At 43.0% G+C, this 17,833-nt stretch overlaps 1 protein-coding gene across 2 annotated transcripts in view; it reads right to left on the bottom strand.

The window, feature by feature from the left end:
• Window positions 1-17,833, bottom strand: part of LOC119651652 (dorsal-ventral patterning protein tolloid-like) — a 31,081-nt gene that overhangs the window by 6,820 nt on the left and 6,428 nt on the right. For both annotated transcript variants that reach the window (XM_038055335.1, XM_038055334.1), the window contains exons 3-7: window positions 9,501-9,652; window positions 9,358-9,446; window positions 5,489-5,701; window positions 4,755-5,313; window positions 48-246 (exon numbers count right to left, since the gene is read on the bottom strand). In XM_038055335.1, coding sequence (XP_037911263.1) covers window positions 48-246; window positions 4,755-5,313; window positions 5,489-5,701; window positions 9,358-9,446; window positions 9,501-9,652 — 1,212 coding nt within the window. The remainder of the gene's footprint in view (window positions 1-47; window positions 247-4,754; window positions 5,314-5,488; window positions 5,702-9,357; window positions 9,447-9,500; window positions 9,653-17,833) is intronic.

Genomic DNA, 17,833 nt, shown 5'->3' with positions numbered 1-17,833 from the left:
AATTTTTCATAAATTTACTTGTGGAAAGAAAAACAAGAAATTCTTACAAAAATATGTAGCTTGGAATCCTCGGAAGCCTTTATTTCGATGTGTATTCACGTATCTTACCAGAAAACGGTTGGACTGAGATTTAATTTTTATTTCGGTTGCATTCCCACAATATCGTCCTATAAGTGGAGATTTATCCCAGTAGCCATCCCGGATTTCTAAATAGTCGGTTGCACAGCCAACCGATTCGAAAATCGACTGAAAACGTGAAAACTTATTATATTTGATGGAAACTAAAAATTAATCAGCCAAGTCAATTAATCAATAATTTATCATGAAATACATAATTAACATTCATTCCATCATATATGAATTTCTTAATGTTAAGTGGATCCACTTCCAATTTCGCCTTCTCATCAATGCATTCAACAGATCTAGTGAAAGAAATTCGTATTCTTCAACAAACCCTTTCGTGGCATTCAGACAAGGCAGGATTACCTACATCCTTGATGGTAAAAGGAAATTACAGACTTTATTTGTCATACTTCTTTCCCTCTCTATTTTCTTGTATTATTATGTAGAGATTCTGGTCATTACACATCAAATACACTCCAGATGAATTTTGTCGAAATACTGATAATTATCTGCTTACCACCGCTTTTTGGATTGGAGATGTAGAATTGTCGATGAAGCTTTCGATATGTTTTTAGAGAAGTATCGGTATTATTAAAAATATAGGTATCTAAGTTCCAACTTTGATTGTGAGGTGAAACTACCGAATTAAGGTGGGGCAGGACTCATTCGACAGGAACAAAAAAATGAAATATGTCCTCAAACCAAGTTCGTGTTAGGAGTACATTTCGCAGATACAATATGTAGATTAATTCTAGAACCATGGAAGCATCAGGCTCTACATGGCTAAGGATAGGCTATGGCCAAGGATAGAGCAATTTCCTCTGTCTACTTAAAAAAGGAAGACGGGACATTTCCAAGACTGAGGAGAACAGGGTACATGCAATTTCTCAAAACTGATTTTCAAGGGCCCAATCCCAATGCTGAGGTAAATGCAAGAGGTAGGAGCCTCTTTAAGTCCACCCAACTACTGGCCTAAGCTGACGATATCGACATCATTGCAAGAACGACCCGAGACGTACAAACTGCCTTCATCCAGGTCGAGCAGGTGGCGCGAGATCTTGGGCCGCACATCAATGAAGGCAAAATATATGGTGGCAACGTCAGCACCGAAGACGAACCAACTAACAACATCAAACTGCACTGGTCAAACAGGATGAATAAGGATAGGAGAATACAACTTTGAGACCGTTGACAATTTCTCCTTTTCGACCCTAGAATCACAACCGATAACAGCTACGATGATGAAATCCGTGCACGGTTGTTGTCAGCCAACAGAACCTATTTCAGCTTGCAAAAACTGTTCCGCTCGAAACGTCTCACCATAGGGCCAAAGCTCTTACTGTACATGACGACACGACTATGATCTTGCCAGTCCTCATGTATTCCTCGGAAACTTGGGATCTTAGCAAGAAAAATTGCAAACTCTTGGCCTCGTTCGAGAGAATGATCCTCCGAAGAATTTTTGGCCCCCTACATGAGGATGGACGATTCCGTAGCCTACACAATGACGAAATCTATGAGCGATATCATGGATAGGTTATGGTGAGCGGGTCACTTAATTCGTATGGATGAGGGTGATCCCACCCGGAAAGTCTATAAGGGAATATCTAGGGTAGAAAAAGAAGACGAGGCAGACCCTGCCTAAGATGGAGCGATGGCGTAGGCCAGGACGCCAGACAGCTTTTAGGGATATCGAATTGGTGGACCTCGGCGCAAAACCGGGATGTCTGGAGTTCCTTATTAAGACAGGCCTAGAAGGTTTACCGGTTGTTGCGCTATTGTAAGATGGGCAGTGGGAACCTTTAAACCACTCAACCACCCGTAGAGGATCGCGTCTTCCCAGCACCCATATAGTAGAATCGAATTTGGATTGAGGATTATTAGTATCATATGCAGGAGGCTTCAGGAGGCTTGGAAGCCACATCAATCCAGCTAAGGTCAACATAGTACAATTCATTAGGAAGCACAAGCCTGTGAGAACCAGAGAAGATAAACGAGAAACAGATGTTGGATACTTGTGAATTACACTCGAGCAAAACCTCCGAAAAACGTATGTTGGGAACGTATGTCGAAAAGGCACAAAGGCTTCGACGATTTGCAGGTCCCTAGCAGAGAAGAAATGAGGAAATACCCGAAGATACTGCGCCGGATATATACTACCGTTATATGATGATTGATGGGACGATTTGGTTCTATCTGGAAGAAGGGAGCAACAACACCATCATGTGTATTCTTGGGGTACTCTAGTGATAAATTAATGCAATTAATTGGAAGATTTTTCTTTGTCGCTAGTGTTTCTTTTGGTGTGCATATACCGATATTTCGAACGTGTAGTAGTTACTCCCGAAATATTGGTATATGCGTACCAAAATAAATAATAGCGAAAGGGAACAATCGGCTAATAGTGCACAATTGAATATGTGCCGCATATCAGCGACACCAAGCTGAAAACAGGGATCGGATGAAGGTTTTATCTGAAGTGTATATTATTCAACGCTGCACCTGCAGTTATATGCAGATCTGCTACTTCTTACACGGAAATCCTGGTAATCCAACCTAACTTTTTCCAGGGAGTGGAAGAAGGGGATGAATGTTAAAACTACGAAAAAGGCACCCGTGTTGAATGCGATAAAGGTAATAGCTAAACTAATCCGGGAATATATCAAAGTATAGCAGTGTGTGGAGTTTAGATTTCCACTTCACCTGATTTTCATCGATTTGGAGAAGGTGTTCAGCATGAGCAGAGAGTTGTATCTGGCGTACTTTAGGCAGGGGCAGGGGGGCGTTTCGGGAAAATTAGTACCTGTTATCAGAGCGACACATGATGGCGTAAAGTGTCACGTGTTGAACCGAAGTAAAGCATCGGAGGACTATGAGGTCGATAGTGGAGCCCGCCAGGGTTGTATCTTGTCACTGATATTATTTCTTTTTGTTGTCGGTTGTTTTGTTGTGGTTCTTCATGTTGCCTTGGCTTGAGTGTGTTGATGACATCTGCTTGCTCTTTCATAGAGTCATGGGCCTTGTCGAAATGACCCTGGATTTGAAAAGAGAGGCAAGTATAAACGCACTGAAGATAGGCACCAAAAAACAAGGTTGCCTGTCTGTCATGTCATTATCCCTATCTGCATTAATGGGCAAAGCATCAAACGCATTGATCAATTTGTATATCTCCCTCGACTTATGACCAGTGTTAGATTCGCGCCCGTTGGAAATGAAGTTATCTCAACACGAAGATCTAGTTGAGATCTTTATGCTAAATTTTCCTCTGCATTTCCACATGGGAAGTAACCATCACTGTTACTCAAAGGCTTCAAACTTTTATCTCGAGAAGCCCTGGAGATGTTAAAGCGCATTTCAGCGAACCATGGACAATGATTGGTATTCGTGATTGACGCGCTATGCCCTATTAAAGGGTAAATGGCAACTATGTAAAACGGATCCAAACACTAATTAGATTTCATATCAGTTGATCTGTGGGAGACAACTCGTTTCGGCTTCGAGCCAAAATGGAAGTCCCTGGAAATCGATATGCCTAACTGGCTTTCGTTAATCTTGGCACGACCAACTTCAGCAGCTTTTCTTAATTTTTTTTTAAGCTTTGTCCTTGATGCATTGCCAACAAAGATTCAGTTGCCGTTGATCTTTTGAAGGAGAATGACGTTAAACGTCATGAGTGCTAAGTACGCGTCGCGCTACGAGGCTGTGTTCCTTTGCATCCACTCGAAAGGTCCCAAAATGTCGCAATCAGCGGCTGCTAAATATATGACAAAGTCGAAGGCATTTGTACAGAAGTGGATACAGCGATATAAAGTGACTAAAAATGTCGATGGTTTACCAGAACGTGGCTCGATAGGAAAAATGAACAAAAAATATGAAAAAAGAATAGTGAATCTGTTTTCGCGGAATCCTGCTTTAATACTGCGGCAAGGATAAGCAAAATTAATGGCAAAAGGTTTAGATATATCCTACGAAACTATCCGAACCCATCTTTGTACTCATGATCTGAAATGGCGCAACACAATGACGAAGCCTCTGTTGACTGAAAAACTTGTGACAAAGCGACTCGCTTGGGCGCATGAGAATATTGATAGAGATTTTGAAAATGTCATTTTTACTGATGAATGTTCTATATGGGCAGGTTCTGTCCTCACGCGAGCCTGGTCAACTTCCACCAATAGGCTTGTTCAGCGGGCCGTAAAACATGGAATAAAGGTACATCTTTGGGGCTGCTTCTCAAAGCAGGGATTCGGCACTTTGCACCTCTTTACTGGCAACCTAAATGCCGAGAAAATGATAAAAATCTACAAAAAGGCTTTACTGCCATCTGCCAAACGATGGTTCATCACAAGAAATGAAGATTGGATTCTGCAGGAGGACAACGATCCTAAACACCGAAGCAAGGTCTGTACTCAGTGGACATATGAAATCCTGTTTGGAGTTTGATGGAAAAGGTACATTTATCTATACATGCCAAAGGGGAAGCAGCATTTTTCCCAGTGATATTTAAAGTGGACAAACTCTCAGAAAATACTGAACTAACATATCTGAAAATCTCTATATAAAATTCCCATTTAGGATTCGCAATCGTTTCTTTAGTTTCAAGGCAAAGTGAAAATGATATGAATTCTTACCAAATTTCTTATCGTCATCTGTAATCTCTCGCCTGAATGCGTAGTTATTCGCCATTCGCACTTTTCAACTTGACTTTGGACTTCTTCCGTAAAATCATACGTGGGAGATGTAAAGTCTCCGTGATCATCTTGAAACGTCCTTCCGCACTGCGGACATTTATACAGCAAATTCGCCTGCGCAATATCTCCCCTACTCAATTTATACCGTTGTCCGATTTCTGGACGTCCTTTCCCAGTTAACTGTTTCGGGATGATTGTATCTAAATATGAGCTTTTTGAAAACGTATTTCGAGCATAGTGCATAATAGATTCGTAATCATATGGCATTCCCAAAAAATCGACTTCATCTTTCTTCAAAACTTCGAAATTGCCTTCTTGATGTTTTATAATGTTTGCTTTATCAACGAATATGTGATCGTCCCGATCCGGCCGTGTATGTTCATGCCAAAAACCTATGACATGTCCTAGCTCATGAACGATGACACCAAATTTGTCGCAGTCTTTTCCAATAGAGATTGCTTGTCCGCCATTTCCACGTTTTCCAACAAAGGAGCAGCACCTTTAAAAATAACAAAACATAAATGATATCAAATATTGTTTAGTCAAGTCATTTTTGAGATAGATTACATATTTGATGGTAATTATGAAAAAAGTGATCAATGAGGATATGGTTTGAAAAAACAGCAAACTTTCTGAATCTCAATCATCATCACATTAACACTGATTTTACTTACCCGCATGATAATATGGTAAATGTGATATAGTTCGGATGTAAATCGGGTTGACGTTCAACAAACTTCAGGCAGGTATAGTTCTCCCAATGGTTCATTGCATCCCGGAATAGAGTTCTTTGACTATCATTGAAAATTCGATCGATCATATATGGTATGACACCATGTTCCCAAATACGATCTTCCTTGGCGACAACTGTCCTTACAGTTCTATGACTGCGTTTACATAAAAATATAAAATCGTATAGTTTAGTTAACTTTGATTATACTATGTCATGATTAGAAACCGTAAAGCCGTCATCGTCTAATATTTTGAAATTTTGGGTGCTAAGCCCTAATCGAGGGATCCGTGGACCAAAAAAAGAGGGATTAAGTTGCTCCCCATTTGGTCCGGTCCGGTATTATGTTGATGCAGACTTAGGATCCACAATTCTCAAAAAAATATTTTCAGCTCTGGCCAAGCTCTGTTCATTAAGGCGGATTTACGCTCAATATAATTCGTAGTCATGTTGTGTTCTTCGAATTATATAAAGACGCACTTAACATCTGCGAGCCGCTTCGGTCACGCTGCTCCCATGGCAGAGGTGAGGCAGCGTCTGACGAATTGTCTCTGCCCTGGTAAGAAACTAAAGCCGTCATCGCCTAATATGTCAAGTAAATTAGTCAGCATTTTTGAAACTTAAAATTCTCAGAGAAGCCCCTTTTCAGATTTCAATGGGCTGGACAACGAGAAAAGATTGACAGCAGAGCGTTGTCTGCGTCAAAATTTGCGGAATGGCATAATTCTGCTGGAACGGAGTTCTTGCTGTTCCTTCAGAGGGGCGATTTGAAAACCCTAGTCAGGCGTTTAGATGAGGAGGAGGAGAAGGTAGGCATTTCACAATTCTTAAAATAATGCATCATGCCTGTAGTAGCTTGAATTCGATATTGGACTATGCAGATACGTGAAGGGATAATACAATGTATCCAATATATGAGACCCGAGTGTTTGGAGCTAAGGGGACCGTAGCCACTTTGTCAACCCAATTTCTAATGATGAGGGGTTTTCAGTTGAGAAGAAAAATTAAGGTAATCTGGTATAATATACGTAAAATAAAATGTAATCCCCCCAAAAAGTTGCGAAGGAGTATACGTCGCGTCTGGAAAATTAAATAAATTCTCAGATGGTTTAATGTCGAATGCAAACACTACAAGAGAAAATATTATATATATAACGGCCTCTCAGATATGAAATAATACACCGGGGGATATTGTGGAAAAGAAAGTCTATCCATATGTTAATATAACAAATAAGGAACAAAGAGAAACTCCTAAATGACGGGTGTGAAAGCATCAGCTACAAAACTACAAAGATATCTCACTACAATGCTCTACCTACGTAGTATTTTGAAAAAGAGACTCTTGTCATACGCTAAAATTGTAATTGGCAAATATCAGGTGAACGAGTTGGACGGCCTTGCAGTCTTAAAGAAAATCCAGCATTATATTGGCGGCATCTACTAATTATTTATATACTTCAAGCAAGGTTACGATAGTAATGATTGCGCAGTATTATAAACAAGCCGGGAAACCGGAAGCTGGGCGCTTCAGGTATGAAAGGTTTTGTTTGTTTCTTGTGTGAGTATATTTGAGTGTAGAACTATCTCATTTGTACGTAGCCCGTTAAGAATATGCATTTAGTATATCAGATTTAGTACTTCGGGTTGTAAATTTACACGGTAAGGGAACTTTGAGCTACTGTAACTTTATTACTAATAGTATGATTTCGATCAAACTTGGAGATAATATGCTTCATATTATATTTTATAATGCTACCAACTTTTATAACTCTGACATAAACTTAAGGGGGGTTTTACTTAATTTTCCCAAAAATATGGTAATATAATATTATGACCTTAATTTGAACAGATATGGATATGGAGAGTTTTTTTAGACCTGGGTACCATATAGAAGCAGCTTCATGATTTTTTTCAGATTTTCCGGTTGGGTAGTTTCTGAGAATGGCTCCATTAAAGAAATCATCACTTTGCACCCCTCCTTCTCCCCGCCTTTTTAACAAATCATAAACTAAGACCGGCTTCGAAAAGTACTAATCGAGACCTTTCATTTGATACCCCACATGACTATGTTTGGTGAAAAAAATTTTTACACCCCGCTTTTACATGTATGGGGACCCCCACTAAATCTCAACGTACGAGGATATTACTCACTGCATGTCTGGGGGTCCACAGTTCCCACCTTTTCACCAAATTTCGTGTCAATTGGTATATCCGTTTCTGAGAAAAGTGCCTGTGACAGACAGACAAACAGACATTGAACCGATTTTAATAAGGTTTTGTTTGTAAAAATAATCCTATAATTTAGCATCCTAGCGAAATTAGTTCGTGTCATAAAATCAATAAGAACTGCGCTATTTGAAGAGCTAGTTTCAACAACATTTTTTGTCTTGAATATAAGGCAAAGATCCATCCACAGGTTCCATTAACCCAGTAATTTTACCTTGAGATTTCATCCTTAGCAAAATATGCCGAAGTCTATGGTAATTCATATGTAAAATGAAATCCAGAACGGCGTGAAACTTACACTCCCACCCCTGAAGTTGTCAAATTTGTTCCAGGATTAATCTAAGCCTCTATTTCCGGTGTCCTGAGACAATGCTGGGTTCGGGGGAATTCGCCCCGCTTCCAACCTTTGTAAGACAGGCCTGCCAGTGCTTATTGTTCAGCAGAAGTGTGCGAAATCTATGGATTTTTAGCGACATTCCTTTTATCTGAATTTCAGTTTCAGCTTCCACAAATCTGTCTATGTTGAAATTTCCAATTTTTTCATATCAAAAGGACGAGGGAGTTTTCACTACTATTCGATAACCACTAACAACTTTAATGTAAAATTTCATCGCAACCAATTTGTGGACATACTCGTCTTCCATGGTGAAAATTACTTCCTTACTTTTCTCGCTCTTGACGCACTTGGACACATTAAGTTGATACATATTTCGTTCCACTTCGAAGAGTGCTTACTAGGACAGTTACGTAAAGTAGAAAGCTGAGCATAGTATCACCGAATAGTACACTTAAATCAATAGGTTAACATCTGGCGGAACCGCTTTTTCAATATCTTTTAAACAGTGTCATAGGGAGGAAAACATGGGCAGGGATAGATATTACGAACTTGTCCTCCTCAACTTGAACAATTAATCTAGTTTTGTTAACATCTAACTATTCCCCCAGACAACATGGTCGCCATAGCGATCGTATCGTATTGTGAAATAGAGAATTTCTTCTGCATCTTTAATTAGTTCAATCGTCTCTCAAAAGTCGAACTATTATCAAGAGTATTAGTATATCTGGGTTGAACAATACGAAGACGTACTTCAATAATCCCAAGATTTTAATATGATAGTACTATTATAGCAACTATTTGAGCAGAATGCCAATGATTCTCAAATTATGTTATATTCCACACCTTTTATCCATTTATCTGTTATTGTGGGATATCCCAATTTATAATCCCAGAAAGATTCCAATGGTTATCCAACACTCCTGGTTCATCTTTTGCAAGATAGTGGACAATCCAGTCAATATTGGACAATGAAACTGAATGTTTCCAGTAGCACCGGTTTTTGAAAAATTGCGAACCATCCAGTTGAGAATGCAGTACTCAATTGAGTTCATTGCTAGCTTAGGGCATACTTAATACTGTGGCAGATGCACTTTCGGAAAATAGTAACAATAATTGCATTTTTAGAATTCAGGTAATTTAATTTTTTGCCACAGATCAACTTTAACGCAGCCGGAATGGATTGAGTTAAATTTAGTTGATAAAAATACAATTTAGACCACTTTCCACTCAGTTTTATTAAAAATACTTACGAAGAAGATGGTATATCCGATTTTTGAACAGGTGCTCTATTGCTTGTAAATGCCATGTCTGGCAAAAGCACATCTCCATCATAACTCGTCTAAAAATTTAATCTATAAATCAACGTATTGTGAATATTTACATTTTAACTTACTGCCAGATCCATGTCTGTCATTATCTTTCTAGTTCTCGAGTGGGTTCCAATAAATTTATGTTGATTAGATCCTCTATGGATCCTGTCTGTCAACCTAACAAATCCATTCCTATTCCAATGATTGTTGTTCAGTTTGTATGTTAAACTACTCTCTGCGAAAAAGGAAAATATTGAATATTTATAATAAATGTTGGCATAAATAGTAAGACGTGAAATTTAGGGGGGAGTTTTGTTAAGTTTTTGTGTAAAGACAAAACCTTATTAAAATCGGTTTACTGTCTACTAGCCATTGACACCAAATTTGGTACATGGTGGGAACTGTGAACGGTAACATACAGTGAGTTATATCCTTTTACGTTGAATTTAAGGGGGGTCCCCATACATGCAAAAGGGTGGTGTACATTTTTTTTCATCAAATATAGTCATGTGGGGTATCAAATTAAAGGTCTCGATTAGTACTTTTTGAAGCCGGTCTTAGTTTTGACATTCGTTGGAAGGGTGGGGAGTGCGGGAGGCTGAAAGTGACCATTTCTTAAAGCAGGCCATTCTTCTAAACCGAAAAATCTGAAAAAAAATCAGAAGGCTGCCACTATATGGTGCCTGGACTCCGAAATAACTTCCATACCGATATCTGTTCAAATAAAGTTAATAATAGAATATTACTATAATTTTTTGTAACTGGCTGGAAACCCCCTCCTAGCACCACGAAATTTTGTGATGTAGGCTATAATGTAGAGCATAATCTAACCAAGTTTGGTGGAAATTGCACTATTACTAACAAAGTTATAATACGTCAAAGTTGTTGCTTCTTTGAAAATTGAAGACTATGAATGTCAATATTACCCGAAAGTGGATACTCTCACATGGATATATTAGGTGCTACGTATTAAGAAATACACAAAATCTTTCGTACCTGAAGCGTCCAGCTTCCGATTTTCCGACTTGTTTTGAGAAGTTTAAGCTAAAAATAAAATGGTGACGCGACACTATTCTACTGAAGGCCGTAACGATAGTTCTACAACTGCGCGATGTGTTGAGACTTCAACTTTTTTTAATGGACTTTCAATTTGCCCTGGGTGGAATATCCTTAGCAAAGTTTTTCGTGAAGTTCAACTTGCGTGTGGCGCAGTCCATGGGGAATTCCAGAATTTCCGAAGAACTTTGTTGTATCTCGACTCCAAAATTACTTCTCGTTACGATATCTTGACATACATTTATGTTTACTATGTCACACAAAAACGTTTTGCTTAGGAGAGTAACTGTCTCAAGTTGAAGGGCGGATGGCTCAATGGTTAAAGCAAAAGGTCGAGATTCAAATGTCACAAAAGTCAATTGTTATAATCGAATTGATATTAACACTTATATCAGTTTTTCATTTAGGTGTTTACACCGCCGCGGTTGGAAACAGAAGAGACCAACTTATTTCCATGCGGTCCTTACTGTCCCAACCAACGGCATTTTTCCACCGCTAATTCTCCACTCCCCTGGTGCGTTCAGAAAATGAGTGAGTGGAGAGTTCCGCGCCATCTACCCGTCCGCATCCGCAACATTCGAAATAAATTTCGAATGCTGCAGATCCTGCCGCGCCACATCATTCCGCCCCCAGACGAAACCTAGGGGGTTTCGGCGACGGATCCCGGAACTTCGTTCGCCGTTAATCCACAAAGCGGACACGACGCTGCTTCGAGGCGCACACGGGTTTCAGCCTGGACAAAGAGACCGCCTTTTTGTGACCACCGATCTCGAGCTGGAAGAAATGTTCTCCCCTCTCGAGAACGCGGTACGGGCCCTCATATGGAGGCTGCAGCGGCTTCCGGACGGCATCCGTCCTGATAAGCACGTGCGTGCATGTGTCCAGTTCCTTGGGCGAACAAGCAGGTATGGACGCGTGTCGAGTGGGTGGTGGCGCTTTGATGCGTCGGAGATTGTCCCTCAGCAGACGCACCAACCCCGACTCCGTGAGACCCGATCTCTTGTCGAAGACTGGATCGCTTGGGAGTCTTGGGTTCTCCCCGTATACTTGCTCCGCGGGGCTGGCAGCAAATTCCTCTCGGCGGGTTGTACGAAGGCCGAGTAGGACGAGAGGCACGACTTGAGTCCAGGACGGGTCGTCGCGTGCCATGATGGCGGCTGTCAGCGTCCGGTGCCAACGTTCCAGCATCCCATTGGATTGCGGATGGTATGCCGTAGTCCGCTGGCGTTTAAAACTCAGGAGTTTGCCTAACTCCGAGAAAAGGGTGGACTCAAATTGCATTCCCTGGTCAGTGATGACCACTGCAGGGACGCCAAAGCGAGGTATCCACTCTCGGCAGAGGGCTTCGGCACAAGATTGCGCCGTAATGTCTTTCAGAGGTATTGCCTCAGGCCACCGCGTGAACCTGTCGATGATTGTGAGGCAATACTTGTAACCGTGCGAGTCTCGCAAACTCCCTATTATGTCGAGGTGTATGGTGTGGAAACGCTTGGTAGTGCGGGGGAATGAGCTCACTTCTTTCCTTACATGCCTGGAGACTTTACACTTTTGGCATGCGACGCACTCTCTGGCCCAGGAATTGATATCCTTGTTCATGGAGGGCCAAAAGTATTTTCCGGTGACTAACCGGTTTGTTGTCCTGATGCCGGGGTGCGCCAAGTCGTGAACTGCGTGGAACACTTCCTTGCGAAATGTGGCCGGAATGTATGGCCGAGGTCCCTTTTCCGAGTCTTCGCAGCAGAGCGAGAGGTTTGAGCCGAAGATGGGCAACTCTCGAAATTTGTATTTGGGGTTGGACTTGAGGCTCTGAAGTGCTGCGTCATCCTCCTGCGCCTTGACAATAGCCGAGAAATCGAGTGAGGCGGGGATGTTAACCTCGGAGACACGAGACAAAGCGTCAGCAACTATGTTGTCCTTCCCGGACACGTGCTGGATGTCTGACGTAAACTGGCTGATGAAGCTCAGGTGTCGAAGCTGACGAGGGGACACTTTGTCGGGCTTTTGTTTCAAAGCATAAGTGAGAGGCTTATGGTCCGTGAACACTGTGAACGGCCTGCCTTCTAGGGAGAAACGGAAGTATTTGATGGACAAGTACGCGGCGAGCAGTACGCGATCGTAGGTACTGTAGTTCCGTTGAGCGGGATTCAACTGTTTCGAGAAGAAGCTCAACGGCTGCCAAACTTGATCCACCTTTTGGTGAAGGGCAGCACCTACTGCGATGTTAGAGGCATCAACAAAAACGGCTAGGGGTGCATCTTGCTGAGGAAATGCCAAAAGTGTAGCATCGGCCAGTTGTTGTCGGGATTTGTTGAACGCGCGGACAGCCTCTTCAGACCACACAATCTCTCGTGTGTCCTTTGTTTTGGGGCCAGACAAGTATGCGTTCAAAACGGACTGGTGATGGGCGGCCTTGGGCAGGAAACGACGGTAAAAGTTTAGCATGCCAAAGAACCTCCTCAACTCCCTCACTTGTCTGGGTCGGGCTGTATTCCTTCAGAGGAAATGGAGTGGCCGAGGAATCTCACCTGTTGTTGAAGGAATTTGCATTTCTCAACGTTTAGGACTAAACCGGCCTCAAGGAGACGTTGAAAAATGCACTCGAGATGGGCTAAGTGCTCAGACTCAGTGGAAGAAGCGACCAAAACATCATCCAAATAGACGAAACAGAAATCGAGGTTTCGCAGGACTGAGTGAATGAACCTTTGAAAGGTTGCGCCGCATTGCACAATCCGAAAGTCATTCAGGTGAACTCGAAGAGTCCAAAGGGTGTGCATATTGCCGTCTTTGGAATGTCTTCAGGAGCTACTGGGATTTGGTGGTATGCCTTGGCTAAGTCCAAGGTCGAAAAGATGCGGCAATTCGCGAGGTGATGCGCAAAGTCGTGGATGAGTGGAATCGGATATCGGTCAGGAACAGTCTGTGCGTTTAGCCTTCTGTAATCCCCACAGGGACGCCATTCGCCATTTGGCTTAGGGACCATATGTAAAGGGGAAGACCAACAGCTGTTTGAGGGCCTGCAGATACCCTGTTGAACAAGTTGTTCAAATTCTTTCCGCGCGATAGCCAGTTTCTGTAGTGGTAGAGGACGCACCTTCCAGAAAATCGGGGAACCAGTAGTATTTATGTGGTGCTGAACATTGTGCTTCACTGGTTTCGAGAGACTACACTCGGTAGTAATCTGGCTGAACTATTGGAGGAGTGTCCGAACACGAGAGTCGGTGATGTCTTCCAAAAGAACGGAAAGGTTATTGTCAGCATGAGATACCATTTGGCCCGACGAATTAAGGTTGGTCCTGGGATCTATAAGGGACTTATTTTGCAAGTCCACCAGCAACCCATAGAGACACAAGAAGTTCGCGCCTAATATGGGGAAGCTGACATCCGCCAGGATGAAACGCCACGAAAACGTCCTACGCAAGCCAAGACTCACGTCCACTTGCCTGTACCCGTAAGTATTGATGCGGGAGGAATTTGCTGCCGCCAGTTTGAGGGGTTGTGGATAAAGTCGATGATGCCGAGGTACGGGAAGAACCGAAACCTCTGTACCCGTGTCGATAAGGTAGTTGCGCCTGCTGAGGGGGTCGAAAATAGTTAGGCGACGTGGCGCTGCGCTCTGGGTGGCCGTCGCCAAGACCCCCCGCGGACCTAGTTTTTTGCGGTAGGCGCGAATTTACAAGGTAGCGTACATCTTGTCGCTTTATCTCCGAAGTTACGATGGTACCAGCAAATACCTTTGTCCGCAGGCTGTCTTGACGACCTGCTACCCGAACGCCCTTTTCGTGTGGCAGACCGTGAGCGAGCTGAGGATCTGGCACTCGAACGCTGAGCGTCCAACGTCGCCCGCATCTCGGCCACGCTGGCCGTTAAAGCCGCTATCTCGCGCCTTAAGTCGCTCACCTCATCCAACTGTGGTTGAACGGCCGCTATGGTTGGGCGAACGTACACCTCCTGTACCTGGTCGGCCGTCACTGCCAGTTCCTCCAAGGAACCGGAAACGCAAGCAAGAATCGCCTGGGTGCCCTCCGGAAGCCGACGCAGCCAGAGCGACCTGATCAGGTCATCGCCAATCTTGCTCCCACCCAATTGCCTCATTTCGCGAAGCAATTCGCTGGGAGTTCGATCACCCAATGTTAAACCCGTCACTAAGTGATCTAATTTTGCCGATTCGCTTGCCGACAGGCGCCTGATCAACTCGCTCTTGAGCTGCACGTACGATGCCGACTTTACTACGTCCGACACCATAAGAATGGACTCTTCGTCCAGGCCGACCACCGCGTAGTTGAAGCGGGTCGCGTCCGATGTGATGCCGGACATTTGGAACTGCGCTTCCAAATGCACGAACCACAGCTCCGGGTTCCGCCTCCAAAACGGAGGAACGTGTACGGCGAGGGCGGTCACTTGCGGGTCCGCTGGGCCTGCCGCGTCTTTGCTATCAAACGACATCTTGTTTCACGAAAAGTACGAGTTGTAATGCAGACGCGGTGAATTTATAACGAAACGCGGTGAATTTTACTCCGACACGGCAGGCCGCACCCACAAATGCACGCACAGACAGAGAAAATTACGACCGAAGCGGACGCTCTCCAGCGCAGACCAAAAACACCACCAAGGAAATGGAGAACCCACGATGCGAAACACCTAACGCCGTCTCTTGCAGCGATTTTCAATTTTTATTATCACTTTTTAAATAATATTTCAAAACTAATTATAATGATAATAATATTTCAGCAAACAGTAGATCGAAGCTAGAAAATAAAAACTAAATTATGCGAAATGTTTGTAAAATGCATTCTCTGAGACTGTGATAACTAATGATAACGTCGTCGGATCGTAGCGCTGATGGGTTGCGATGCGGCGTCTAGTTCATTTGGCACGAGCACTCCATTGCAGGGAACGATACGATGGCACCAAACTCAAACTAAACCTGCGAGTTGATTGAAGCGAACTGCTGATTTTGTGGTGGCTGTTGTTGCTGCTGTTGATATTGTTGCTGTTGTGCTGGCGGTGGATTATGATGTTGTTGAGCTTGAGGCTGATATTGTTGTTGGCCGGGGTGCTGTTGGTTTTGTTGCTGCTGATATTGTAGCACTTCGATGGGATTTTGTATGCTTCCGTATTCACAAAATTTTCCGCCGTTGCTGCGTTGTCGATGTCTGTGGCGGCGGCGCTTATGCGGGTTGGAAACAGAAGAGACCGACTTATTTCCATGCGGTCCTTACTGTCCCAACCAACGGCATTTTTCCACCGCTAATTCTCCACTCCCCTGGTGCGTTCAGAAAATGAGTGAGTGGAGAGTTCCGCGCCATCTACCCGTCCGCATCCGCAACATTCGAAATAAATTTCGAATGCTGCAGATCCTACCGCGCCGCAACTTCGTTTAAGGCGTTACTATTACGTCACGTAGTCTAACAGCAATGCACCCTACAGCGTATTTAATGAGGAAGTCTAAGGCGTCATTGGATTTTTCGCTCAGGATTTCTCCTATCTAGGGTCGAAAATCACTACCGATAACAGCAACGATGAAGCAATCCGCGCACGGTTGTTATCAGCCAACAGAGCCTATTTCGAAACGTCTCACAAGTCAATAATCTTGGCAGTCCTCATGTATTCCTCGGAGACTTGGGTTCTTAGCAAGAAGAATTACGAACTCTTGGCCGCATTCGAGAGGAGCATACATGAGGATGGACGATTCCGTAGCCTACATAACGACGAAGTCTATGAGCGATATCATGACCGTCAGGTTGTGAATAAAATCCGGCTCAATAGGTTGCGGTGAGCGGGTCATTTAATTCGTATGGATGAGGATGATCCAGCCCGGAAAGTCTATAAAGGCAATATCTATGGTAGAAAAAGAAGACGAGGCAGACCCTGCCTGAGATGGAGCGATGGCTTCGGTCAGGACGTGAACAGCTTTTAGGGATATCGAATTGGTGGACCTCGGCCCAAAACCGGGATGTCTGGAGTTCCTTATAAAGGTAGGCCTAGACCGGACACCGGTTGCTGCGCTGTTGATGATGATGATGATGATGATCTGCCACCGCACAATAGAACCGTACGTCTCACAGATGTCTACATCTAGAGAATCACTTTCCACCGAAGACCTCATTTCCTTGCAAAGGTCCTCTTACAAGCACAGAAGGTTATACATGCCTTCTTCACCCTGAATTTTATATGCAATTTCCAAATTTACTTTTGGATCCAGGATTACACCCAAATACTCCACATTGGAGGAAAATCCAATCTTTGGTCATTTAGCCGCAGAAGGGGGAACTCGGAGGTGGAAAGCATCATCTCCATTTTGGTTGGGATTTTGACGATTCTTGCAGCCCACATGGTATACCTGTGGGCCACCACTCCTTCCATGATGTCACTCATAATAATGGGAAACATCCCTGAAGAGGTCACCCATCACTATTAACCAGAGCACCGGAGAGAAAATGCCAACCTGGGGCGTCGTCTGCTCACGGCTCTGGTCATGTGGCTACCTCCCAGATTAGACTGGATCCCTGTCTTTTTTGGTTACCATGTATTAAGAAAAAATGCTGTGGGAGGAGAAACTTCGATTGAAGATATAATTTGTCGTGGACCTTCCTCCTCGATCACGACATTCGAAGATCGATTTTTCCGGCTCACCGCGTGCTGACAATTTCGTTATTTCTTTAGGTATTTGGGATAGTTCTGCCCTCTTACGTAGTTGTTTTTAGCCAACTCGGATAGACTTTGTTTAAGTCAAGATAGAGAGTTCTAGTACCTTTAGGAAGGAATCATAATCCGAATTGACAATATAATTTCAACTTAATGATATGGCACGTTCAAGAAGAAGGTCATTACAGTTGGACCAAAGCGGAAACAAGAAGTTAGTAATTAACTTTAAGTTGAATATTAATAGCAACCTGATGATTTCTACTATAGTATGTATATTTGATAGTTATCTCCTTTTTAAAGGCCAATATTTCAATGGATAATTAGTTTTTTTATCGAATTTTCTTATAAACAAGTCGGGAAGCCGGAAGCTCAGCGCTTCAGGTATGAAAGGTTTTGTTTGCTTCTTCTGTGAGTATATTTGAGTGCAGAACTATCCCATTTGTATGTAGCTCGTTATGTATATGCATTTAGCATGTCACACTACTCACTTTAGTGTAATACTGATATTTAATAGCAGTAAATTTACACGGTAAACTCTATTTTGAGCTACTGTAACTTTGTTAGTAAAACTATGATTTTGATCAAACTTGGGCATAACTGTGAGCTTATAATTCGTCAGTTGATATACGAGCTTTGGATATATCCAAGTATTATATATTAAACGGCTTAAGGGGGTCATCCCGTGTGTCGGATCCGCGGAATTGAATTTTTTTTG

Source organism: Hermetia illucens, chromosome 3, assembly GCF_905115235.1.
Source record: "Hermetia illucens chromosome 3, iHerIll2.2.curated.20191125, whole genome shotgun sequence".
Classification (NCBI taxonomy): Eukaryota; Metazoa; Arthropoda; class Insecta; order Diptera; family Stratiomyidae; genus Hermetia; species Hermetia illucens.
Note: the sequence above shows the minus strand (reverse complement) of the source record. Positions and strands in the feature narration are given on the sequence as shown.